Source organism: Zingiber officinale, chromosome 7B (genome assembly GCF_018446385.1).
Source record: "Zingiber officinale cultivar Zhangliang chromosome 7B, Zo_v1.1, whole genome shotgun sequence".
In the NCBI taxonomy this organism is placed as follows: domain Eukaryota; kingdom Viridiplantae; phylum Streptophyta; class Magnoliopsida; order Zingiberales; family Zingiberaceae; genus Zingiber; species Zingiber officinale.
Genome location: NC_055999.1, coordinates 712,852 through 740,822, shown reverse-complemented (window position 1 = coordinate 740,822; position 27,971 = coordinate 712,852). Strand labels below are relative to the sequence as shown.

Genomic DNA, 27,971 nt, shown 5'->3' with positions numbered 1-27,971 from the left:
CTCCTAGTCCTAGGTGAAAAAACGGGTGACGTCGATCGTCTGTCATACTAAAAGAGTCGAGACGACATTCTGACACGTGGCGGGTAAAAAATCACCCTACTCGCCTGCTAAGGTTGCGCATACATTTTCTATGCGCTGCTCGTCGTGCGGCCGCGCTTAATCTGCGTTCGTTGACTGCCGTGTTACTTGACGATACTACCCTCCCTTCTTTCTTTTTAATCAAAAGCAATTTATTATTATTATTATTATTATTTAATCAGAATAATTTTTTAGATCATTTTTTAAAATTATAAATAAATTTATATGAACTTAAACCGGAATCCATATACATACAAATTTAGGATCACTAAATAATCATGTGGCAAAAGATGATTCGTTCGCTCTTAGTGTCCTCGTCAATCCATCCCTAGATTAATACGGAAGAGATAAATTATATGTGGCTACTAGCCATTAGTGTAAATGATCAAAATATGAAGGAGATTATATTTGATTACGTTAAATTTTAATCCCAAAACCTTAGATGATAATATCTTATGTTTTAATTATTACATCGCCCCGAAAAGACAGGACCACTAAGAAGTCATGAACAATGAAGGAGTCGTAGAGGGGTCCACGTCATCCTGTTTTGTAAGATCCTTCGATCAGGAACTTGGTGCTGTCGCCCGGTCGTTTTCGATTACCCGCTGTCACACCCACTTGTTTCGCGGGGTCCACAGGTGGAAATATCTAAAGGAGTATGCTTGAACGGTGGCGGATGGGCTCGACGGCCGAGTCATTTATGCGGTCGGCCAGAGGCACCAATTGTATAATTTTTAAATACGACAAATATTGTAGTGTTCGTGTGAAAAACATGGTGCGTTGACAATTGGTATGTGGATTAAGCCGCTCGCATGTATATTGTTGACTTTTAGCTCTCTGGATATGTGTGGATGAGATGGAAGAAGAAGATCAACAACAAGAATAATAATAATAATAAAATTAAAAAAATCCAATTTTGTCAAAGCGCATGGTTCCTCTGATTAATTGGAATCGATACAAGTTTGTATTTGACTTCCCTTTTTATCAAGAATCTTCAAATCAGTGTTAGAGAAAATCAGATCAGACCAGCAGGTCCGACCGATTGAACCGCGAATCGGTTTTTGATCCGATTTGGTCAACTATTAAAATAGAAAAAAAAAATCGGCTAAAATCTGTCAAAATCGTTTAAAATCGATCAAAATTCATTAAAATCGTAGGTTGAATTAGGAAATTGAAACATGATTTTTAATTATTAAAGCATGATATATATATATATATAGTATTTTGATATCCTGCATACCCGCATAGTGCGCGACTGTGTGCGCTCGTAGGATATCACTGGTTTTATTTATTTATTTTTTAAAAAAAATTTAAATTAAAAAAATAATTATAATTTTTTAAAAATAATTATAATTTTTTAAAAAAAATTTATTTCTAGGGTTTAGGTTTTGGGTTATAGTATCAAAGGTTTTATTTTTTTTTTTAGATTTTACCATTCAGGCTTTGGGTTATAGTATCAAAGCTATTTAGGGTTCAGACTTTGTGTTATAGTATCAAAACTATTTTTTTTTAGATTTTACCTCTAAGGTTCAGGCTTTGGGTTATAGTATTAAAGTTATTTTTTTTTTAGATTTTACTTATAGGATTCAGACTTTGGGTTATAGTATCAAAGTTAAATTTTTTTTTAGATTTTACCTCTAGGGTTCAGACTTCCCAATTAGGTTATAATGTTTGGTTTTAAAAAAAATTAAAATAAAATTAATTTAAGTATTTATTGAGTATTGTAATATGTTGAGGGGATATATTAATATATTAGAAGGAAATGTTAATTTTTTTTAATTTAAAATATTAAAAAAACAAAGTTATTAATTGATCTCTTGACGCACTGTACACACGCAGGAGATCAATACTATATATATATATATATATATAAAATATGATTGAACGATTGGTTCCATCGATCAAATCTTAAAAATCTCGATCTTATTATCTCATCAGTATGTATATATATATATATATATATATATATATATATATATATATATATATATATATATATATATATATATAAAATGATTGAACTACCGGTTCGATAGATCAAATCTTAAAAATCTCGATCTTATCATCTCATCGGTATAGTGACTGGTCTGATTTTCAAAACATTGTTTTAAATTAAACAAGTCTGCCTAATTAATTGGTAGACATAACTTGATGGCTTGGGGCATAATCCATGGAAGATTTAGCCTTTTTTCTTAAGGCAAGATATCTCTGTAATATATTTAAGATTCGGCCTCATTAATTGTTTTTTATTGATTAATCTAGTCAAATTTCTTTGGGTAAAATACAAAATTAACATTGTGGTCGATATCGTTTAACCGTACCCAAATTGCTAATACTGGGCTTCGGCCCAAATAAATTAAGAATAATGGGACAACTATGTGGCCCAAATCCAATACCGGGCTGGAATTCCTTGAGATAAATCTTAACTTCACTCAATTTTGAGCAACATTCTTTTTATTATCCAAGACTAATTCTGACGGTAATTAGCCCCTCGAAAGTTTTTATTGACCATCTAGATAAATCAGAAGGCGTTCATAGTTGACGGTCTGTCGATCTAATATTCTTATGTGTTCATTAAAAAAAGTTCATCCGTTATTTGCTGAAGTTAAAAATCAATCCTTAGATGCTGCCACTGTACTGCAGGGACATAATTTATTTGAATATTTGATTTATATTTTGAGCAGATCGGATTACAAAATATTCCTTGCGCCAGTTGGATTAATCATTGAAAGCTTTGTTGTTCAAAAAGCAAGCGAGCACTGAGGTTTTGCATTTGGTAGACAAAAATGTCAACAAAAAAAAAAAGGATCCAGCTGAAATTTAGAATGAGAATGGAATATATATATTTTTATTTTAATATATATATTACGGTCTTAGTTGATCTGAAATCTACAAAGACAAGCACGGACTCCGATGAACAACGATCTTTGCTATATATAACTTCTTGGAGACCTAAAAGAATTTTTTTACGATCTTATGCATAATGAGTAAACCAATAAAACATTAGTGACTTAAGATTAGGGTGAGGATCCCTAGCTAAGCCTTCCGAGTCTCAAGTTAGTTTCACTTTCAAAGGTGGAAGGAATAAGAACAAGAACAGTAACTAAAGTGCTTGAAAACAAAGTTTAGATACTAGAACTTGCGTACTTTGCCAACGAAAAAAATCCTCCTTTTTATATTGTTGGTTGCTACTTGGAACATCATTCTATTTCTCCTGTACAAAAATTTGTACAAACACAGAACTTAACCTAGCTACCCATGTGCTCTACTGAAGTTAGACTTGGATTGCAAACGATGCTAAATCCAAGTTGGTCTTCAGAAATTAAACTTGGATTAGAAATGATATTTAACATTTTTATTCCAAGTTTAACCTATGTGTGTCTTCAGAAGTTAAACCATATTACAGAAGTTAATTAAATATCTATTTCAAAGATTGACTTTCAGGTTAAACATGGTGAAGCACTAGACCTTCTTGATTATGGGAGCATCCACCACTTCCTAGACAAAACCTTTCAAAGAAATTGGATATTTAACTTCTTACAATAACCCTAGGTTTAACTAAAGAGACCTCAATAGAAGCACAAGATCGAAACACGAAATCGAAAACCTAAAAAATGATAGCCTAAAATCGGTATTTCAGGATCCACACAAAGAAAATAAACTAGTACACAGCGAGATAATATACTAGTTGTATCTTTCTTTGTAGCTAAAGACCTCTTGATCTTCTGTTGTATTCCTCTCCTCCTCTTAGACGTCGTGTGGGTGACGATCTACTAAGATGAAATTCACCCGAACCACTTCTTCTCCTCCAAGACTCTCGAGCCACTAAGGGATGCCAAAATAGGAAATTTCCTTCTTCTTCTTCTCCTCCAAACAACTGGCCACCAAGTGCTTCTCCTCTTCTTCTTCTTCCTCTCCAAGCAACCGACCACAAGGATTTTCCAATCCTTGATGCCACCGGCCCTAAGGAAGCAAAAGAGGAGACAAGAAGAAAAGTGTCGCCGACCCTTATCGGAAAGAAAACAAAGAAAGAAGAAGAATGGAGAGGGCCGGCCACAAGGAAAAGAGGAGAGGGGGCAAGGCTTAGGTTGTGTGGCGCATGAGGCACCCTCTCCTCTTTTATAATCCTTGGTTATGGTAAAAAAGGAAAGTTTTAAACATAATTAAAACTTCCTTATTTGTGGTCTCCCCTTAAAAAAGGAAATTTTAACAACAATTAAAATTTCTTTTTTCTAAATTTCCTATTGTATATGACAATAAAGGAAAGTTTTAAAATTAATCTCTCTCTTTTAAAACATGTAGACAACTAAAAAAAAGGAAAGATTAATTTAAACTTTTCTTTTTAAATCATGGTTACAAAAAAGGAAAGTTTTATCAAAAATTAGAATATCTCTTAAACATTATAGATAACTACAAATAATGAAAGATTTTAACAAAATTAAAATCTCTCTTTAATCTTTTGTAAATAGCTATAAAAGGAAATATTTTAAAATTTTAAAACTCTCTTTTAAAACCATGAGGATGACTATAAAAGGAAATTTTAAAATTAAAATTTCTCTTTTAAATCCTTTCATGAATAACTACAAATGGAAAGAATTTAACAAAAAATAAAATCTCTCTTTAGTTCTAATGGTGTGGCCGGCCCCATGCTTGGACACCAAGCATGGCTTGGCTGGCCACCTCTTGGGCTCCAAGCAAATGCTTGGTCGCCCCCCTTGCTCCAAGCAAGGATGTGTCCGACCCATTACTTGGGTAAGAAGTGGACTTGGTGGATACAAGGCTTTATAGAGTCTACAACAGAGATCGAGAGGAGAAATTAGTTTTGGTCTCCTGATGAGCTTAAGTTTCCTGTGTTCGCCCTGAACACCCAACTCAAGTTCATCAATAATAACTCATACCACTAAAGAGTTATTATTGAACTACCGCACCAATCCCAAATTACATTATGAGCTCTTTCTTATCATGAGTACATTAATCTCCCTGTGTTTAAGATATCGAATGTCCACTAATTAAATGAATTACTGACAACTCATTTAATTAATATCTAGCTCCAAGAGTAGTACCACTCAACTTCATTGTCATGCCGGACTAAGTCCACCTGCAGGGTTTGCATGACAATCCTTATGAGCTCCTCAAGGGGACATCATCAACCTAGATTACTAGGACATAGTTTCCTTCTATAATCAACAACACACCATATAAATAATATTATTTCTCAACTTATCGGCCTATTGATTTAATGAACTAAATTTCACCCATTGATAAATTAAAGAAATACATACTAAATATATGTGTTTGTTACTATATCAGGATTAAGAGTTCGCACATCCATAATAACAGAGGTTTTGTTCTTTTATGTAGTCAGTATAAAAAGAAACTTCCTCAAATAGTCCTGTTCAATACACACATAGTGTACTAGTGTAATTTTATAGTTAAGATAAACTAATACTAAATTACACTACAACTATTTCAATGGTTTGTCTCATTCCATCGTAATTGTGAGCTACTATTTATAATCTATAAAGAACTGATAACATGATCTTCTGTATGACACCACACACCATGTTACCTACAATATAAATTAAATGGGCATCTATATTTAACATAAATGTAGACATTTGACAAATGTGATTCTTATTTTAAAATAAACGTTTAAAAAAAGCTTGGCTTTTAGTATACATCCTAACATATACTACCTCATGTGACCTCCATAGTCGTGAAGTAGTCCCCGATTTGTTAGAGTTTGTTAGGAGATGAAGTCATCTTCTATGCTTCGTGTAATAATCCTTTAAGGAATCTTTTTTTAACCCCATATATACCTCTTTTATCATTTGTGACTTATATTTGTGATGAGGTATGCATAGAACCACGTCATTATAACTGAAGAAGCTTCTAAAATATATTTTCCACCAAATTTGTTAGGTTGCCATACTTCCAGCCGGTTCTTTAACCCGGTCGCATATATAATAAGAATATCTTTTGTTAAGTATATTTTAGCTGGTCATTTGTATTGACCACATATGTTGTTAAGAATACCCTCTGTTGAACATGTCATGGTCAGTCGTGTATATATATATTAGGAATACCTTCTGTTGAGCATGTCTCGATCGGTTGTTCAAGCCGATTGTACATATATATTAAGAATATCTTCTGTTTAGCATGTTCCGTCCAGAAATGTATTATAAGACTGAGTGACTCTATGCTTGGTAGGGCTTTGCCCGGTCGAGCACATGTAAGTACCTTAATACTCGCCCAGCCTTCCCTCTGTCAGGCGTATATAAGCACATTGATGATCATTTGGCCCTCACTTGGCCGATAATATACTGAAAGTCGTATAAGGCTAAGCGTTTCTGAGCTTGGTCAGGCTTTGCTCGGCCGAGTGTATATGAGCACATGGGTGCTCGCTCGGCCTTTGCTCGACCGGTAATATATTAAAAGCTATACATAAGGTTAAGTTCCTTTATACTCGGTCGGGCTTTACCTAACCGAGCAAGTGCAGACACTCATTGGTGCTTGCTCGGCCTTCGCTCTGTTGGTAATATACTAAGAGTTTTCATAAGACTAAATGCCTTTATGCTCGATTGGGCTTTGCCTGACCGAGCACGTGCAGGTACTCATTGGTGCTCGCTCGGCTTTCACTCGATCGGTAATATACTAAGAGTTTTCATAAAGCTAAATGTCTTTACGCTCAGTCGGGCTTTGCCTAACCGAGTGCGTGCAAACACTCATTGGTGCTCGCTCGGCCTTCACTCGGCCGTTAATATACTAAGAGTTTTCATAAGGCTAAATGCCTTTACGCTCGATCGGGTTTTGCTTGACCGAGTGCGTGCAAGCACTCATTAGTGCTCGTTCGGCTTTCGCTCGGCGGGTAATATACTAAGACTTTTCATAAGGCTAAATGCCTTTACGCTCGATCCGGCTTTGCCTGACCGAGCACGTGTAGGCACTCATTGGTGCTCGTTCGGCCTTTGCTCGATCGGTAATATATTAAAAACTCTACATAAGGCTAAATGTCTTCACGCTCGGCCGGGCTTTGCTCGACCGAGCGTATATAAGCACATTGGCTCTCGCTCGACCTTCAGTCGGCCGGTAATATATTAAGAGTTTCTATAAGTCTAAATGCCTTTATGCTCGGTTGAGCTTTGCTCGACCGAGCATATATGAGCACATTGGCTCTTGTTCGACCTTCGGTCGGCCGGTAATATACTAAGAGTTTCTATAAGATTAAATACCTTTACGCTCGATCGGACTTTGCTCGGCCGAGCGTATATGAGCACATTGGCTCTCACTCGGTCTTCAGTCGGTCGGTAATATACTAAGAGTTTCTATAAGGCTAAATGTCTTTACACTCAGTCAGACTCTGTCGGATCAAGTATCCTAAAAAAAACTTTTTACTTAGTCAATCATTATTATTAATTATACATTTATCCGGCTATATATTTCTCTCATCCTTCTCAATTTAGCTCCTTCTTCATTTAATAGATCAATTAAATCGATCTATCATAACTCGATTAGTGATGGAATGTTTTAATCTATGATTAATCTTTTGGTTTGCCTAATTGTTTTGTTTCACTGACTTAAGAATGACAATTTGTCGATGTCATCCTGTTGTATCTTTAAAAAAAAAATATTTGCATATATATGCTCGTTTAATTAACTCAATTTAATTTCGAGATGACAACTTGATAGTAAATATTATATTTAACCCTTCAAGACAAAAGAAAATGATGACTTCAATTTTAATTTTGAGAGTGGAAGTAAAGAAAATGATGACTTCTAATTTTCTTCAGGATGATGAGTGCAATAGGCGAAAAATAATGGACAAGCATGGTATGCTATCACTCTCCTCTCAAGAATGACAAGTATGAAGGACTCTATTATTGATGATGGAATGATGGAAATTAGAAAGTATCTTCTAGTACTTGAATCCAAATTTTCTAAAACTTTGTTTTATTTATTTATAATTAAGATGTTCAACCTTTGGTCTATTAAAAATTGGTTTCATTTGAAATTCGAATATTGATTCTACCTTAGCATTGAGATTCACTATTGATCCGGTCTGAGAACCATGGAGATGATGACGTTTGGCAATCCTCGTTGTCCTTTTCTGCACACACCCTGATGAGCAAACAAAATGTTAAGACGAAAACTAGGGAGAGGATTCTCGATTTTGACTCTCCGATACTTATGTCAGTATGGTGACTAAGCGAAATATAGAGAAGAAGAGTAGTAAATTGAATGAGTGAAATAACGTGTATTGCATAAATGCGTCTCACATACCTCGTCCGCAAAGAGAACTCCCTTTTTTTATATCACCTCTCATAACTCCATAATAATGAGGTGACAAGAAATATTTGGTGTCAGATAATGGAAGATGTAGAAATTTGTCTAATTATCCTCTGAGAAATCTTTTGTTTTGCGTATATGAATAGTCTCGTATAACGTAACCTCTGCAATAATGATAGAAGTTGTATAGTCACGTTCATGAGAATGTTCCATTAAATGCACATGTTGTAACGGAATAATATTCTCCGATAAATAGTTGTTATTCTGACAATCTGTTATGATTTCCTGACAAGGGACAATATTGTGACAATCTGTTATCGGCTAAAGATCCAATCTGTTATAAATAGTTGTATATTGTGATGTTGAAGATTTGATATTGAAGTAACAGGGAGCGAAGTCTCATAGGTCTGGTCGAATCTATGACCGATCGGCCATATGTTGGGATATTTGCCTTTGAATGATGAAAAACTGAGTCCTGAGAGATCGGACTGGTACTTTGAGTTGCTCATTCTTATGTTAGGAGGCTTGCCCTTGATGTAATATGGGATCTAGAAGTTCGATCGAGCCCATACTGAGTTGCCTTGTATATCAACCTTGCGTAGGAAGTGGAGGCGCTAATCCCCGTAAACCTAACCAACATTGTGCTCGACCGGTACTAACCTTAGCGGTCCGACCTGCCATTTAGTTGGTTGTCCATATGCTGAGAGTCGTACTTCGAGAATGGAAAGTTGGAGCCCATGAATTTGGCCAAATATATGACCGACCGTCTTTGTGGCTGACCAGCCAACTCTTAAACCCGATTGGATTTTAAGCTGACCGCATACATACAAGGTGGAGTGCATCACTAGGTCCTTCGAATCTGACCGGCCCTTATGAATGCCTTAGCACTAGGTGAGCAACAAAGTTATATTGAGAGTAACACACTGCTGTCATGCCCCTTTAACTTTAACTGTCATCTCTTCTTAACTTTGAGTAACACGTATATCTGGTTTCACGTGTAATCTCATGTATCAACTATAATATTAAACTTAACGTGCGCGCACACATAAAAGAAAAAAAAAATCCAATTAAGATTGACACGCATGGCATGTTACCGTTGGATTGTCACATCACATCTAGCCATGCTACCGTTGGATTGTCACATCACATCTAGTACTGTGTTTATGTTTCTCTAATGCAAGTAAATAAAACCAATATGTTAATCATTTTGTTCAAGTTGCACATGTGAAATGATTTGCAATTCAAAATTTTCACAAACTTTCATATTAAGAGTTGCATTCCTTTTCAAAAACTACATCTCCAAACTTAGGAATGATCATTTCATACGCATAAAGGCGCTAGAATAACAAACATTCATGGAGAAATAAAGAAAAGAATGATAGATCTATCTATCAGATCGCTTTCTCAATCATAAAAAGGAGAAGTTCAAATTAGAAATTACTTTTGACAATAAAATCTTCAAGTAGTACCACTCTTTTTTTCTCATTGCTGCTTTCAGATAGGTCCACTGTTGTTTTTCCTTTATAAAGTTATGCAAAGCCATTGAGAAAAAAATTAAAATGAACAAACATAATTAACTTGCGGTTGCTTTGAGGCCACATTGTGCTTTCTTTTTAGAGTACAAACTGCTTTTTTTAGATCAATTAGAAAATCTGAAAACTTTAAAGGATGCTCAAGCAATAAAGTGAAATTGAGTTCTTAAAATTTTTACACATTTTAGAACTTCCACAACCACTATTTCTTAAGAAATTTTGTTATTTAGTATTGTACACTAAATTCCCATATATATAGCTTATTGTATATTTGAGAATCCAAACAAAAAATAAGGATAAAAAATAGGTTCTACTCAAACACCAAGTAGATAAATTAATTGCAGTATATTAGTTTTCTTCAAAAGATATATATTGGAAGTTGTGGACTGCATTTGATATATAATAGCTCTCTTCTTCCAATTCAAAAAAGGTTCTACTGAAAATAATAGTGTTGAAGTGAATGAAGCCACATGGAAACTGTGCAATCCCTCTCGTTTATGTTGATGCACTTGTGGAAACCATCAAAACTTTAAAGCCTACTTTATTAATTAATTGGAATGTACTTGCAAATTTTTTTTCTAGAGTTGCTACTTAACTATCATAAATGCGCTTCAAAGTCGCCAATTTTGAGCTATGGTTAGCACTAAACTACTATAAACTCATTTTCGAGCAATGCATCCATCCTACTTGTATACTAAAGCAAGGAACTTCTCTAGATGTTGCCTTTCATGAGTTTGTGACTTTGATGATCCAAAGCAAAAGCCCCAAGCTCCACATATTTTTCTCATTTCGTTTCACTTTAGCGAGAGAAAAAGACTTGTCTATAGATCTACCACACGACTCTAAGTTAGGATAGGCAACGCTTGAGGAGCGGGAAGAGTGTGAAGGAGCTTAAAGATTGATCTTCGAAACTAATTAAGCATGTGGAGAATTGTTCAAAAAGGGACACTTGTTGAATGATGTGAATAACTAGTGGAGGCATTTGAGCTCCTTAATCTAGTTTTGGCTTGATATCCACTATGTTAACCTATAAGTGACCTATATGATCTTGCGCAAGGATACTTCGCATATAAAGCAATTTCATTATGCTTAGATATGATTCTTTTTGTCGAAATTGCCTATTTTTTTGTACATGTGAGCAAATGAAGTAAGATGCACTCAACTAACAACTAAGATGAGTAAAGCTCAAATCACATTAAACAAAAAATATTAGGGATGCAATGGATAATTAACATGAAAGTTAATGTTCTACTTGCCACCATGTAGTAGTGCCTTCTTTGATGCTTCAATTCCCATTCACTCCTTTATAGTTTAATTTTGATTTTGAGCTTATCTTTTGTGCTTTCCTTATTTTATTGAGTAGTGGTTTTGGTCACAAGGGCTAGAACTAGCTTTACTCTAATGGAGACAGAATTGTTCTTCCTACTTAAAATTTTCAAGGGCTTAAGGAACATTATGATGTGTATATTCTCTTAATGCCTCATTTGGAATATGTGATTGGGAAGTGATCTCATGGCATAGCATTTGACACCCTTTGTTTTTTTCTCAAGGGCAAAAGTTTAATTAATATTAATGTAAGCATTTTATCATGTCAAGTTCATGACCAAATTGGTGAAGAATATTGATCAACAAATTAAAACTTCAAGATAACTTTGTCAATGAGGAAGATCATTCATATTCAGTATGAGTTTACCTAAATAACTAATTTGACTAGTTAAGTGTTCATATAATTTTATATATCTAACTGTTAATTTCTTTAAAAAAAAGAGGTAAACAATCTTTATTACATTTTTTAATAAAAAGAAAATCATTTAAATATCAGAAACAGAACACTAAAGTAGCATTTTTTTTTTATGACAGAGAAAGGCCGACTTTAATATTCCAGAAAAATTTTGAAATGAAAAAAAAAGGGCTCTACAGTGTGGTAGCCAATAAGTTGAATGGTGGCTAAATTTTAAAACTATATTTCTAATAAAAACATATATATAAAATGAGCCAGAGTTTGTGAAATAAGTGTATGATACTAAAGTAATCCAAATACACACATTAGAGATTAACAGAGGGTTTGAAAGAGCTTTTTTTTTATTTAAAAGTGATTTTTAGAGAAATTATTTGAAGTTAACAAGAAATTAAAGTATGAAATGTTTAGAAATAGAAGTCAACAGTTAATATAAGGTAAAATTTGAGTGTTTGATGAATAATTACTTCTAAACTTAATTTTTAATTAAATTATAATAATATTTTTATACTATATAAATTAATCTTTTTAAATTATCTAAATATAATTTTTGTACATCCTTTGGCGGCCGATTAGAAGGGGATGAATAGCCTGCACAATAACAAATCGAACCTTTTTTGAATTTTACAGGTTTGATTAAACTAACACTTGCATAAAAAGATTAAAAAGCTATTTAAAAAGAAGAGACACAGAAGGTTACTTGATTTGTAATCAGAGGATTGCTAATTTAAGGAGTTGAAGCTCATTAAATAATCTTCTTCAAGTGGAAAAACCTCTTACGACAGTTAAAGTACTTAATTACAGAACAAAATTAAAAAGAAATCATTTATAAATGTTGTTCTAAGCTACTGGGATTAGGATTGTATTTACAGTCTTGGTCGGAGCGCCTGAAAGGATTCTAGGCACCTGGAGGGGGATAAACTTTTATCCCCATCACAACAGAACATGTCATGTCGTGTTTAGATGAAGTTCCTGGTCCAAACGTCTAGACCGAGAAAGTCAACTTCCTATTGACTTTCAATCCCAGTCTTCCACTTCGGTTCTACTCACATTGGTCTGGGTCTTCCACTTCGATTCCACTTGCTTAGGTGATTTCGGCTATCCAGAATAGGGCTCACCCGAACCTATTTTCCGGTCTTCGAACAGTCTTCCGTTCCGGCTTCTCGTCCCTTAGAAATGTTGTGTGCCTCCTTCTTGTCCATCAGCAGCGGCGTAGCCAGAATTTACAATCGGAGGGGGGCGAATTCAAGCTAACCATGGCACACTGTTGAGGTCATGCCTGATCTCGCCACCTCGATGCAAGGCCGTAGCCCAGGCAAAACCTCACAGCGAGGTCGCAGCCAAAGCGAGATCTCTCCCTGTGACACCGCTGCCAAGCTATCGCTAAGAGAGGAGAGGGAAGGGGAGAAGATCGAGCATACCGATGGGACGATGCATACTGGTGCTAGAGATCGAAGAGGAGAGGAGAGGAACGTGCTAGAGATTGGAGAGGTGGTCGATCAGAGAGGAAGATTTTAGGGCGCTGGGAAGAAAAATTGAGAATAAAAATCTTAATTAGAAAATTAATTAATGATGGAAACTTAATTCAATCACTAAAATAGCAATGGAAACTTAGTTGGTTGCTAAATTAGTGACCATAATTTATTTTGATTTCTAATTAGCGACGGAAATTAAATTTCATCGCTAATTGTGAGTTTTCTTGTAGTGAATTATATGATGATATGATTTAATTGATCAAATTTTTAAAGGCTTGCCAATGAAATTAATTACCTTCATATAACAAATCAAACAATGCTTGACTAGCAAACAAAAATATAAATATATGAAAAATTAACATTATATGTTTTTCCAACACTTAAATTCTTAATCGAAAGAAATAAAGCAAGAAAACTTTACCTTAATCAAAAAGCGTTTGCTGTGGAGTATTGGTGAAGCGACGATGACAACGCTGGCAGCAAACGATATCAGTGCTAGTGATAGCGGCGTTCGGCGATAACAACATGGACGACAACGACATCAATGTGCGGCGGAGGATTTTGAGGGTAAAATTAGGATTAGGGAAAGGGAAAGAATAATAAGGGGATTATAAGAGGAAGACGACCACGGGAGTGAAAAAAGGAAAGGGGATTAGAAGGAAGAAGAAAATACGGGAAGGGAGAGGGGAAAAAGTACAGGCAATGGGAGAGAAAAAAATATCGAGAGAAAGAAAAAAGTTGGCTGAGAGAAGAAAAAAAAGGTTTGGGTTCTCCTATTTGTTTTAATTGAACAATTTGTAAAAAAAAAATCTAGATATTTTTAGAATTTATAATTAAATTATTTTTAAATAATTTCACTGTATTAATTTTTTCCCTAAATTTCAGGGGGGGCGACCGCACCCCCTTGGCCCTATGTAGCTACGCCCCTGTCCATCAGCATACTCTTCTGCAGCGCCTCGTCCCTCGGACACACCGAGTCGTCGGCTCTCTCCCGTGTCATCCTTCTCGCCAGCTGCGTCTTTCGCTTAACTTCTTGTGCTCCTAAGTTTCTGCACACTTAGACACAGAGGTTAAATACCAATAGGACCTAACCTGACTTGGTTGATCATATCAAAACTACATTGGGGTACTAACAATCTCCCCCTTTTTGATGTGAACAACCCAAGTTAAGTTAGGAAAAAAACATAAACTAATAATAACAAAGTAAATTTTGCAAATAATCATGTGCAAAAATTAATGATACCCTTCCCTAGACTTAATCTTCACTTCTCCTCCTTTGATCACATTAAAAATGAGGTACTTGTAAATCCTTTGAAAAAAAAAATCTAAAACAAAGTCTAAGGGAAACACTATGTTCTAGAAAATTAAAAAATTTTAAAAAAATCTGCAATCTTATAACGAATTTTGAAGAAAAAAATTACTAAGGGTTGAGTAGACATAAAAATTTTCAAAAAAATCTCTTTTCCGGAAAGATAATAATTTTTCACAGAAAAATAAAGTTTAAAAACAACTCTGCAAAAAAATTAAAAGAAAACATTTTAAAATTTTTATACAGCTAAAAAATTAACTTCTAAATAATTTCTAACAGAAATTTTGACAAATAATTTGTTTGAAAGCATTATATCATTAATTACATGCTTAATAGTTAGTCAATTAAATATTCATTTTAGTAATTGACTTTCAGGTTGTGGCGAGGTACTAGACCTTCTTGGTTATTGGAACAATAACCACTTCTAGATAAAGTCTTTTAAAAAAATTAAACATTTAATTTTCTTTCTGAAAGCCCTAGGTCTAACTTTAAAACATAATAATTTAATCTAAGCATGTTTTCAGAACCTAATATAAGTTCCTACCTACTAAATTAATTAAAAATTTCTTAAAAATATATTTTTGTTATATTTTTTTAATTTGACCAATGTGATATCTAAGATGTCACTTAAGTCCTGAATTATTTCTAAATTTTGAAGAAATGTAAGTGGAATATGCAAAAATTTTCAAATTTTGTATTTGTTCCTTTAAAATTTCATTTTCTAATTTTAGTTTGTCAAAATCCTCTAATCGACAAGTCGTTGTTAAAGTTTCTTTTAACTCATTATTTTCTTTTAATAATTTTTATTTTCTATTTCTAATTTGCTAGAAATTTTTGATAGCATTTTTATAAAGAGAAATAACTTATCAGGAGGACAGGACCGTACCTGACTTACCTTGTCAATCCTGCGATCTGAAACTCCCCAGAAGTGTTGCTTCCTTCTGATGTTGCTCCCCCTTCATCGATGCTCTCGATGCTCATTGAGGATGAGCTTGCTTCGTCTTCATCTTCCTGGTGACTTGCCACTAACGCAAGTTCGACGATGGATTCGATTTCTGACTCGGACGACATTTCGTCCCACGTCGCCTTAGATTATACTTAGTATGAGCTGGCTTCTTGTTCATCTCCTTGTCCTTGTTCTTGTCCTTGCTTTTTAATTTAGGGTAGTTGTCTTTCAAGTGCCCTTCTTCATTACAGTGATAGCATCTTATCTTTCTTTTCCTTCTATTACCCTGTACTTGATTAAATTTATTAGTTTTAAATAATTTTTTAAATTTTCTTACTATGAACGTTGTTTCTTCATCATCAAGAGAAGATCTAGACTCTGGTTTGTCCATTTTTACCTTTAAGGAATGTTGTGCTTAGGCTCTTTCTTCAGATTTACATATCTTATTTCATGAACTTCAAAAGTTGAAAATAACTCTTTTAAAGTATTTACTTTCAAATCCTTAGATATATAATAAGCATATACTAATAATGCCCATTCAGTAGCCCTAGGAAATGTTTTAAGTGCGTATCTTAGCGAATCTCGGTTGGTTACCTTGCCTCCCAGATTTGTGAGTCTGGTGATGAGTTCCTTTATTCTTGAGTGAAGGTGTGCAATGGTTTCACCTTCCTCTAATTTGATATTGTTGATCTAGTTTTTGAGTAGATCCTATCTCGTGAGTTCTGCCTCCGAGGTCCCTTTGTGTAATTCCAGGAATTTCTCCCAAAACTCCTTTGCTGACTCGTAGACTCCGATCCGATTGACTTCTTGAGGTGGTAAGACGCTAAGCATATGGAACTTTGCTTTGCCGTTTGCCATGAAGTCGGCTTGCTCCTTCTTTGTTCATTGGTATTCTTCTTTGCCTTCTAGTGCTACAAAACCAAATTTCATGATTAATAGTAAATTGAAATCTGTCTTAAAGAATACCTCAATCTTTTTCTTCCAGCTCGCGAATTCCCCCTCGAACTTCAGTAGGTTGATGTTCGGTCCGACCATCTCTTGTGCTTTGTTCGACGATTAGTCCTCCTAAAGCTGTTGGGCTCTGATATCAATTGTAGGTCCCTTGGCGGCCGGCTAGAGGAGGATGAATAGCCTGCACAATAAAAAACCGAACCTTTCTTAAATTTTATAGGCTTGATTAAACTAACACTTGCATAAAAGGATTAAAAAAAACTATTTAAAAAGAAGAGGCATAAAAGGGCTACTTGATTTACAATTAGGAGATTGCTAATCTAAGGAAATTGAAGCTCACTAAATAATTTCCTTCAGGCAGAAAAGTTTCTTACAGCAGTTGAAGCACTTAATTACAGAACAAAACTAAAGACGAATCATTTACAAGTGTTGTTTTGAGCTACTGGGACCAGGGCTATATTTATTGCTCTGGTCGGAGCGCCTGGAAAGGTTCCAGGTGTTTGGAGGGGGATAAACTTTTATCCCCATCGCAACGGAACGCGCTACGTCGTGTTTGGATGAAGTTCCTGGTTCGGACGCCCTGACTGGGTCTGAGTGCTCGAATCGAGAAAGTTAACTTCTTGTTGAGTCTTCCGCTCCAGTTCTTCTCGCATTTGTCTAGGTCTTCCACTCCGGTTCCACTTGCTTGGATGATTTTGGCCATCCGGAATAGGACTCACCCGAACTCATTTTCCGGCCTTCGAGCAGTTCTCCGCTCCGACTTCTGGTCTATTGGAAACGTCGCGCGTCTCCTTCTCGTCCGCTAGCGTACTCTTCTGCAGCGCCTCGTCCTTCGGATGCACCGAGCCTGTTGGCTCTCTCACGTGTCGACCTTCTCGCTAGTTGCGTCTTTCACTCGACTTCCTATGCTCCTAAGTTCCTGCACACTTAGACACAGAGGTTAAATACCAACAGGACCTAACTTAACTTGATTGATCATATCAAAATTATCTTGAGGTACTAACAATTTTGACACGCCATCAATAATAATTTGTTCATATAATTATTATTATATTTAAAATATTATATCAAAATTATTTTTTATAACATGAATGTTTGAAAAAATTATAAATTTAATAAAAATAAAAATATAAAAAATGATAAAATTTATATAAATAGTAGAAATATGTATAAAAATTCTGAAAATATAAATTATATAAAAATATAAAATATTATTTAAAAATAAATATTTACAATAAAATATAATTATTATTTTAAGTTAAAAATATGATGATAATTATGTAAAATGATAAATTTATTAAGGACATAAATATTAATTTTTAATTTTAAACCATAAATTAAAAAAACATAAGCAAGAAAAAACACCACATTCTTACATCTAGCTTTTAAGTATAAGTTACAGAAACTGAAATAAAATTTGACATTTATAAACACTTAAAAAAATTATTTCTATACAACTACAATCTAAAAAATACTGAACAGAAGCTCTACCGAATACTTCTTAATACTATTGTTGTAAAGAGGCAACTCAAGAGGATACTGAATCGATCTAACTGAAACATAAATATTTCTTTGAATTAAAAAGCGAAGTCAAAGTAAAGAAAAGAACACAAAAGCTAGATTCAGACCTAAACAAAACGTGCAGAAGTCCTACGAATACAATTTCCTCAGAACTCCACAAACACTAGTCTTTTCAGGCTCACTAACGTTGCACAGTACTCCGTTGCTCTTTTTAAGCCGTGTGAGGGACTAACTCTCATCTCCATCACCTCTCCCAACCCTTCATCCTTCTATCTAGCTACCATGGATGCCTGCAAACCCTATCTTGCTTCAGTCTTGGTGCAACTCACTTACACTGGCTTCTACGTGATCTCCAAGTTCATCTTCGACAAGGGCGTCAACACCTACATCTTTGTCTTCTATCGACAAGCAGCTGCCTCTCTGTTGCTAGCACCGGTAGCCTTGGTTTTCGAGAGGTATGTGAATACATGGTCGATCGGAATTTGTTCCATAAATGGGCAATTTGTGATCCTTTCTTTTGGTTTCAGGAAAAAGGCTCCACCACTGACTCTCTCAATAGCTGTGAAACTGTTCTTGCATGCATTGCTCGGGTGAGTTTCTTGATATATATCAGTAGTTTTATAGATGTGAATATATTGAACTTAATATCGAACTGTTTTAGGATTACTTGGAGCTTGAACATGAACAACATAGGGCTGAAGAATACTTCAGCATCAGTGGCTTCAGCATGTTCAAATACTGTTCCTGTGTTCACCTTCTTCTTGGCCTTGCTGCTCGGGTATATATATATATATGTGAAGCCTTTTGAGATCCAGTTCCTTGATTGATTCTTTTTGGGTTGATTAAATTAAACTTGCTTAAATGTTTTGCAGGATGGAAACCTTCAAACTGAAGAGCTTGTCAGGAGCAGGGAAGGCAGTAGGGATAACACTTTGTTTGGCAGGAGTAATGATCATTGCCTTCTACAAAGGCCCTCACATCCCTCCTGTGCATCTCCATGGCCACCATGGGCATAGTGAAGGCTCTATGAATCATGAATCGACTCCTTCCATGGCAACATGGATCAAAGGATCCCTATTCACGATCAGCTCAAACTTAACCTGGTCAATGTGGTTAGTTCTACAGGTAAACCCGAAACCAAATTGGAAATGATCATAATAACAGAAAGAAGAAAGAACTATAACATTTCAACATTTTTTTTTTTTGTATTTTCATGGCAGGGAAAGATACTGAAAGAATACCCATCCAAGCTACTTTTCACAACTCTGCAGTCCATCTTCAGCACCCTTCAGTCCCTTGCTGTAGCCATGGCATTTGAGAGAGAGATCTCCAAATGGAAGCTGCATTTGGATATGGGTCTAGTAGCTATTATGTATGGTGTAAGTATGCAAAAACCATATAGCCTTTGAAAGATCGAAATAGTATATAAATTCATATATAGTTCTTGTTCTTTCTTTGCATTACAGGGATTCATTGTGACTGGAGTTGCTTTCTATTTACAAAGTTGGATCATTGAGAAGAAGGGCCCTGTTTTTGTGGCAATATTCACACCGCTAGCTCTTGTTTTCACCATGATATGCTCAACTATTTTATTAGGAGAGATGATTTCTCTAGGAAGGTGAGTGACTGACTATATCTGAGCAATATAATTCTCTGTTATCTTAATTAGCTATTCAGTTGTAAAACTAGCTAGATATTATATTCTGTTTGCAGTGTTATAGGTGGATTCCTGATGGTGGGAGGACTTTACGGCGTTCTATGGGGAAAGAGCAAGGAGAGCATGGTTTGCGAGCTTCCAATTCGAGATGAAAAAGTGAATGTGCTAGTGAAGGAAACAGCATGAGTTTGCCTAGCTATTAGTATATATAACCATGTTGGCACTTGTAGCGATTAGCTAGCCACTTAGGACCAGTTATGCACTAATTAACTCGGTGGCCATGCTTCACGAATATGTAAGAAAGAAAATCACCACGCAAAAGCAGCATGCATGAATCAAATGATAAGAGGTGTTTTTCTTCTCTCAGGCAACTATAAGTTTGGTCAGTGACAAATTCAGGAATTCAAGTATGAAGGAACGATTTTATGTGGAACAAAGGATGGTATCCTGTATTTTCACCAATGGAATCCCATAATACTAGGGGTTTCATTATCGACAAAGGGGGGTGACCGCCGATGCCACCCCCCCTCTGGATCCGCCCCTGATGATGGTTACTGCATGAAAACAAAATCATATGATGCATCATTCATAAGGCTAAAATTGAAAACCGAATACAATGGCAAGAGTCATTGTTTCTTGCTTATTGTCGGAGTTCCTACCAGCACACGGATAACAACCGGATTCTTTCTCAATGGAGAGAGAGAGGAGGAAGAAGGAGAAGTCAAAGTCTAGATGCCTAACTGAAATTTAACTTCCTTATATACTCAAGATCAGCCTATAAGGATTATCCATCTTAAATCTCATAACACATTAACCGTCCATCAATATTAATAGAATGGATTATTGATCTATGTATACACATTGAATCCACATCCAATATTTTATATCCCTTCATACATAAAACATTAGATTGCCTAATTAAGATTTAATTTTCTTAATGGTAATTAGAGTGACTGCAATGTTGTGTTTACAAAACCCAAGAAGTTAAGTTTTATAAACCTAATAGCACTGCAATTGACGTGGATTTTGTAAACCCAAGAACTCAGCATCCAAAATTGGATATTGGGTTTAGAATAATTTAAAAAGAAAAAGAATGAGGGCCAAGAGAGAGAGAGTGCAATGTATGAATTTACATACTATGTGAACAAATTAAAACTAGAGTTAATTATTATATATTAATTATTATATTAATAATTTATTTAAAATATTAAATAAAACTAATATATTATTAATAAATTAATTAATATTTTATTATAAATATATATTTATGATATAATATAAATGAATATTATAAATAAATATAGTAAATAGAAAATGTAGATAATAATATGTGAATTAGTGGGACCTAATATAAAGTTGTTTTTTCGGTTTATGATTATGAGAAGAGGTTTATAAAAGTTGTGAGTGTTTTTAATTTTGATGTGGTAGTGTTGTAACTCAGTGAGTCTTATAATGAAGTTGAGTTTATAGGTTCAGGATTACGATTACCCTTAATTATATATGTTAAACAAATGTAAGTCTATTTGATGGAGATTAAGTTCTACCATTGAAAATGGCTTTTGCCTCCTCTTGAAATTGCAAATGCATACTTGTCGCAAAAGAATAAGCAAATACCAAAATATCCAAAGATAATAAAATAGTTGATTGAAAAGCCCAAAGTAGATCTTTCCTTCCTCGATCCATCCTTGGAAATAAACATGGATTAACGTCATTTGTCATTCTCAAAAAGGGATGGTTATGAACAAATAGATATGTACTTCTAAACAAATATGGCTATAACTTGATAGATTTGTTGCACTTAGTTTCCGGACTTGGGCTTGCATGTGGGCTTTAATTTGCATCTATTTCGGTGTGCGTGGGTTGGCAAGTTGAGTTTGAATTTGCTTTTATTTATTTAACTTAGATATTGGTTCAGAAAGCATTTTAAAAATAATTAAATTAAGATTTTATAATTAAATTGTATTTCAATTAATATTGCAGGTGTCTTGTGATTTTAAAAGAATTTAGTAGGATTAATTTAGAATTTTCAAATAAAGTTAACTTTTGACCAATAAATAATATATTTTCAAATTTTATGGCTAATATTGAAAGTACTAAAAAGATTTAATGTCAGACATTTTCATAACCCAAAATGAATTTGAATATTCAACTTTAATTATCAGCTTCAATTAGACTCCAAGTTAGAGTAATGGTAGAAATGGAAGGAAAAAGTCTATTGACCTCAATTATTATAGAAAAAAGTCACCAAGTTCAATAAATCTTATATTATTTAAAAAATTAATTAATGACGACATGAGAATAGGAATAAAAGGAAAAGGTCTACTTTCTCTCTATAAAAGGTAGTCTTTTATATCTAAGGTATGCATACTCACACCTATGTACATAAAAACCCTAGGGTCCATCTTCGTCCTCCGCTCTAGTTTGAGCGTTGGAGTGGCTACGCCCAGAAATCCCCTGGCCATCATTTTAACTCTCTTTTCTTTCTTGTTTGTCTCTGTGCAAGATCCCAACTACATCATCATTCTTGTTGTCATTCTTTCTTGTTTGTCTTTGTGCAGGATCCCAACCACATCATCATTCTTGTTGTCATTCGGCGATTGACGATTAAGTTGGCAACGGAGCCAACTCACCGGTGATTTACTCATCATCGTTCACGGGCAGATTAAATTGACGTCGTCTATGAGAAAACTGAGTTAAGACCTGAACCGGAACGTGAAGATAAATGATACCAGAAGACCTAATGTCATTGTCATGGTAGAAGAAGATTTTAACAAATTGGTAGCAATGACAATGCAAGTAGTGTTGAAGGGGCAACTCTCGCATCCTACAATAATCAATCCTTTAGCTAAACCATCACCCAATTAGTTGAAGCCACATCGGCACATCATAAGGTGTCTGGGCTTACAAGAACACCACGAACTTCTTCTCCTATACCAATTGTTAAGTCCACCTCTAGAGAACCTTTTGTAGAATCTTCTGGCAAAACCCCGCATCAAGGATTTCTAAGGGGAAAGGCCCTAAAATTTATGGCTTGAAAGCTCCTCGAGGTCCATTGTTCTCAAAAGACATCCCCTAGGACACATTACCAAAGCACTTTCGAGTATTGTAGATTGAAGAATATAATGGTTCTACAGATATAGAAAATCACATCTGTAAGTTTGAAAATGCTTCTTTGCTACACCAATATACAGATAGTTTCAAGTGTCGAGTTTTCTTAAACACCCTTTCAATTTTAACGTAAAGATGGTTTAGTCGACTCCCTACCTCTTTTGTTCAGACTTTTTAGGAATTTAAAACTGTCTTCATACAACAATTTGCGATCAATAGAAAGTATTAAAAAAACTCCACATGATTTATTTGCTCTTCGATAGAAATTCAAAACCCTCTTAAGGAATACTAGCAATGGTTTAACCGAGTAGCCATGGATGCTCCCTCAATTACTCCAGAAGTGTAAGTTAGTATTTTTTTCCTCAAGGTTTGGTTGATGAATATTTAGGTCCCGGTAGGCCGGCTAGAGGGAGAAGAATAGCATGTAATTACAGTTAGCACATTCTCTTGCTATTTGAATTTATCAAGGACAAAAACACAGTTAAATGAAAATAAATAACATAAAAAGAAATTAATAGACTTGAAATATTTGTTTGGTTATAATTAGGGAGGTTGTTAAATCAAGATAGTTAAAAAGCTCCACTAGAAGATATCCTTTGAAGAAGGTGGACTATCCTTTTACAAACATTGAAAGCATAGACTTAAAAACATAAAAGAATTCGAGTACATAGTGTGTTGTGCTAAACTTCAAGGACCAGAGCTTTATTTATAGCTCACTGGTCAAAGTTAGCCATTGGCTCATGTGATACCTCCTTAGCGGCTGGATTTGGTTCGGGTGCCTGGACTCGGTCAACTTAATCTACTCCGAAACGGCTCTTCTTCAAAGATTATCGGCTCCCAGGTGCTTAGACCCAATCCAGACGTCTAGAGTCGACTAACGTGGATTCCATCCTAATCTCTTTAGCAACGACTTGCTGATGTGGCCCAGACAGCTCTGGGCGCTTGGACCTGGTCCGGGCGCCTGACATCCTCCACAAGCTTGTCTTTGATTAGGGGTGTCAAAAATGAACCCAACCCGACGACCCAACCCGAATCGACCTGAAAAAAATCAGGTTCGGGTTGGGCATTTTCGGGTTCCGGTTGGAGGGTTGGAGAGCAAAAAAATTTCGGGTTGGGTCGGGTCGGGTTCGGGTTGACCCGGGTTGACCTGGGTTGGCTTAAATATAGGGTTTTGTGGGTTTTTTGGGGTTAAATCAAATTTTATTTTAAAAATTTAGATGTTTTAATCTATATTAATATCATGTTTGTATGATAATGATGGAGTATGGAGATAAAAGTGAAGAATTATAGGGAAAATAGCCCAAAAAAGTCATTTTGAATCGGATTTTCGGGTTATATGGGTCGGGTTCGGGTTGATCGGGTTGGTCGGGTTCGGGTTCGGGTTGAGGTGTTTTGGGTTGAATTCGGGTTCGGGTTCGGGTTGGGTTAAAAAAAAAAAAAAAAACTCAACCCGACCCGACCCACCCGAATTGACACCCCTATCTTTGATAATGGTCTACACTTTTAAGGTCGACAACTAAAAGAATGGTGTGAAAGATTTGAAATACAACAAACATTCACTTCAGTAACCTACCCACATAGCAATGGCCAAACTAAGATGGTTAATTAAGAAATAGTTCGAGAACTTAAGATTAAACTGGATCATTTTAAATGCAGCTAGGTAGATGAATTGCTAAACACCCTTTATGCTTACCAAACCACGCCACGAGAAAACACCTAAATGACTTCTTTTCATCTCATTTATGGAGGAGATTATGGAGGAGAGGCAATTGTCCTAATAGAGATCGGAAAAGAGTCAATATGAAATGTCATTATGGATAAGATAATTCTGAACAACAACTCCTAGATCTTGATTTAATCGTTGAGACCCGAGAAGGAGTGACTTCTCAGCTCAAAGCATACCAACAACAGATGTCCATCAGGTATAACAAGCGAGTCATTTCTCATACTTTTTAAGTTAGAGATCTAATTTACTAAAAGGTTAAACCGATGGAAAACATAAGCAAATTAGAGCAATAGTGGGGAGGACCCTTTCGGATAACTAGCAAGAAGAGCTCAAGGTCTTTTTACCTAGAAGGTGCAGATTGTAAAAAAGCTTGATCGACCATGGTGCGTCAACCACCTTAAACCTTACTTTACTTAAAAAAATATTTTGCAACTTTAAGATTATCTCTCTAAGACTTATTTATGTTTAGTACATCTCTCATTAAATAAATGACTACTTCTCTTTTAGAACTCGTATATTGCTCTAACTTCCACCGGATTTGGACATAGTTGGGGTCGATATCATCCAGGCTGCAATAGCGGACTCCCTTCGTACAAGGATCGAGCAAGCTAAGGATCTTATCATCTTGTCCTTGTTAGGGCTCAAAATCCCCTAAACTTGGATATAGTCGGGATCGAGATCCTCCAAGCTGTGATAGCAGATTCTCTTTCACACAAGGGTCGAGCGAATATTGTATCTCCTTATCTTTTTTAGGGCATAAACTCCCCCGGACTTGAATGTAGTCAGGGTCGAGATTCTCTAAGTTATGGTAGCAGACTCCCCTTCTCACGAGGGTTGAGGGAGTGTCATATCGCCTTATCCTTTTTAGGACCCAAACTCCCCTGGACTTGGACGTAGTCGAGGTCTACATCCTCCAGGTTGTGGTAGCAAACTCCCCTTCGTACATAGGTTGCACAAGTACTGTATCGTCTTATCATTTTCAAGGCTCAAACTCCCCCAAACTTGAACATAGTTAGGATCAAGATCTTCTAGGCTGGCATAGTTGACTCCCCTTTGTACAATGGTCGAGTGAGTATCATATCGCCTTGTCTATTTGAAGGCCCAAACCCCCCATACTTAGACGTAGTCAGGGTCGAGATCCTCCAAACTATAGTAACGGACTCTCCTTTAAACAAGGGTTGAATGAGTATTGTATCACCTTATATTTTTCAAGGCCCAAACTTTCTCGGACTTGGTCGTAGTCACGGTCGAGATCCTCCATGCTACGGTAGTGGACTCCCCTTCGTACAAGGGTCGAATGAGTACCATATCATCTTATTCTTTTTAGGGCCAAAACTGTTGGAACCCCAAGTTATTTTGATGTGATCAAACAAGCTAAGTTAGGTCCTGCGTTTGTTTAACCCTTGTGTCTAAGTGTGCAGGAGTTTAGGAACACAGGAAGTCGAGCGGAAGACGCGGCTAACGAGAAGGAAGGCACGGGGAGAGAGCCGACGGGCTCGGTGCGTCCGAGGGACGAGGTGACCGCGGAAGAGTACACCGGCGGACGAGAAGAACGTGCGCGGCGTTCGAGGGACGAGAACCCGGGAAGGAAGGCTGCTCGAGGAGAAGGCCGGAACATGGGTTCGGGTGAGCCCTATTCCGGAAGGTCGAGATCACCCAAGCAAACGGAGCCGGAGCGAACAGACCCGGACCGAGATGAGCTAGATGGAGACGAGCTGAACCGAAGTTGAAAAGTCAACTTATGTTGACCTTAGGGCTCCGGGCGCCCGGAACCGACCGGGGCTCCGGGCGCCCGGAATCGACCGGGGCTCCGGGCGCCCGGAACCGACCGGGGCGCCCGGAACCCTTCCGGGCGCCCGGAATCAACTTTTCAACAGGATCGAGTTTTGACTCGATCCGACCGTTGGGGGATAAAATTTATCCCCCCCAGGGCGCCCGGAACCCTTCCAGGCGCCCGGACCAAGACTATAAATATAGCCTTGGTCCAGAAGCTTAATTGTAACTACTTATAATCCAGTGCTTTCATTTGTGTTATTTCTTTCTGTGTTTTCAACGCTGTAAGAGGCTACTCCGCCCAGAGGAGAATCAATTAGTGCGCCTTCTTTGCCTTGGATTAGCAATTCTCTGATTGCAAACCAAGTAATTCCTCTGTGTCTACTTTCTGTTTTAATTAGTCTCTGCCTTTTTAATTACAAGTTCTTTTAAGTTAGTTGAATATCCGAGAAGGGTTTTTTTTTGTAGGGCAATTCACCCCTCCCCTCTTGCCGGCCTCCAAAGGGACCTACAAGTGGTATCAGAGCCAGGCGCTTCAGGAGGACTAACCGCCGATCGAAGCAACAAGATGGCCGGACTAAGCATCGTTCCACCAAAATTCGAGGGGAACTTTGTAGACTGGAAGCGTCGTATGGAGGTATTCCTAAAAACATATTTTGAAATTCGGTTTATTATGAAATATGGTTTTGTAGCTCCAATAGATAAAGATGGAAAAGAAAAAGAAGAGAGCGATTGGACAAAGAAGGAGCAGAATGAGTCGGTAGTAAACAGTCGTGCGGAACATCACCTGCTGAGCGTGTTACTGCCTCAAGAGGTCAATCGCATTGGAAACTATGCATCTGCTAAAGAACTTTGGGAGAAGTTCTTGGAACTCCACGAAGGAACGTCTGAAGCAAAGCTCGCTAGAAGGGACATCCTCCGCAACAAACTGATGAACATCCGTCTGGAGAAAGGTGAGAAAGTAGCCGGTCTACATGCAAAGGTGAAAGAACTAGTTACTGGTCTCGAAAACCTTGGTGAAACGGTAACAAACCGGGACACTATACGCTACGCGCTCAACGCGTTTCCAAGAACTCCGGAGTGGATATCAATCGTCGATGCTTACTACATCTCAAAAGACCTGGAGGTAAGTACTTTAGAAGAGTTGTTTTCTACCCTTGAATTACACGAAGCTAGATGTGCAGAGATATCAAAGGACACAACCCAGACTATGGCGCTGAACGCAACCAATAAGGATGAACCCGAGTCAGACTCTGAAGGCGATCAAGAAGCGTACATGGTAAGAAACTTTAAAAAGTTTTTTAGATCTAATAAATTTAAAATGCAGAATAAAAAGAATAAAAAAGGTAGAAAAAAGGTGCGGTGCTACCAGTGTCAGAAGGAGGGACACCTAAGGGAAGACTGCCCAGAACTCAAGAAAGTCAAAATGAAGACACCCAAGAAACACAACCTAAAAGCAACTTGGGATGACATTTCTTCATCTGAATCAGAAGCTCAAGAATATGCGGAGATTGCACTGATGGCAAGCCACGAAGGACAAAGTACATCAGAACCCAGCATCGATGAAGGGGGAGCGACCTCAGATGGAAGTAGTGAAGCAGGGGGAGATTCAGGCTTCAAGTCTGATATGGTAAGTGAGGTATGCCTCTTACCCCCTGATGAACTTTACTTTGGTATCAAAGCTATGACTAAATCCATGTATAAATTAGAAAATAAAAATGCCAAATTAGAAAATGAAATTTTAGAAACAAAGAGAATTTTGGTAAAATCATGTCTTATAGAGGATTTTGAAAAATTAAAAATTGAAAATAAAAAACTAAAAGAAGAAATAGAAAGATTGAAAAAATCTAATGGTTCAAATATTTATACTT

The 27,971-nt window shown here is 36.3% G+C and overlaps 1 protein-coding gene across 1 annotated transcript; it reads left to right on the top strand.

Annotated features, from left to right (window-relative positions):
- Window positions 1-18,060: 18,060 nt before the first annotated feature.
- LOC122003449 (WAT1-related protein At5g64700-like) lies at window positions 18,061-19,951 on the top strand. Its single transcript, XM_042558551.1, has 7 exons — window positions 18,061-18,291; window positions 18,364-18,426; window positions 18,498-18,614; window positions 18,709-18,961; window positions 19,057-19,215; window positions 19,303-19,454; window positions 19,550-19,951. Exons 1-7 carry the CDS (start codon window positions 18,119-18,121, stop codon window positions 19,677-19,679), a joined length of 1,047 nt encoding a protein of 348 aa, XP_042414485.1. The 5' UTR covers window positions 18,061-18,118; the 3' UTR covers window positions 19,680-19,951.
- The last annotated feature ends 8,020 nt before the right edge of the window (window positions 19,952-27,971 follow it).

What these genes read in the sequence shown, in the direction of transcription:
- LOC122003449 (XM_042558551.1), top strand. Translation starts at nt 18,119, where the DNA reads ATGGATGCCTGCAAACCCTATCTTGCTTCAGTCTTGGTGCAACTCACT. An exon ending in TAGTAGCTATTATGTATGGT is followed by an intron (nt 19,216 to 19,302) that starts GTAAGTATGCAA and finishes TTTGCATTACAG; the next exon opens with GGATTCATTGTGACTGGAGT. An exon ending in GAGATGATTTCTCTAGGAAG is followed by an intron (nt 19,455 to 19,549) that starts GTGAGTGACTGA and finishes TTCTGTTTGCAG; the next exon opens with TGTTATAGGTGGATTCCTGA.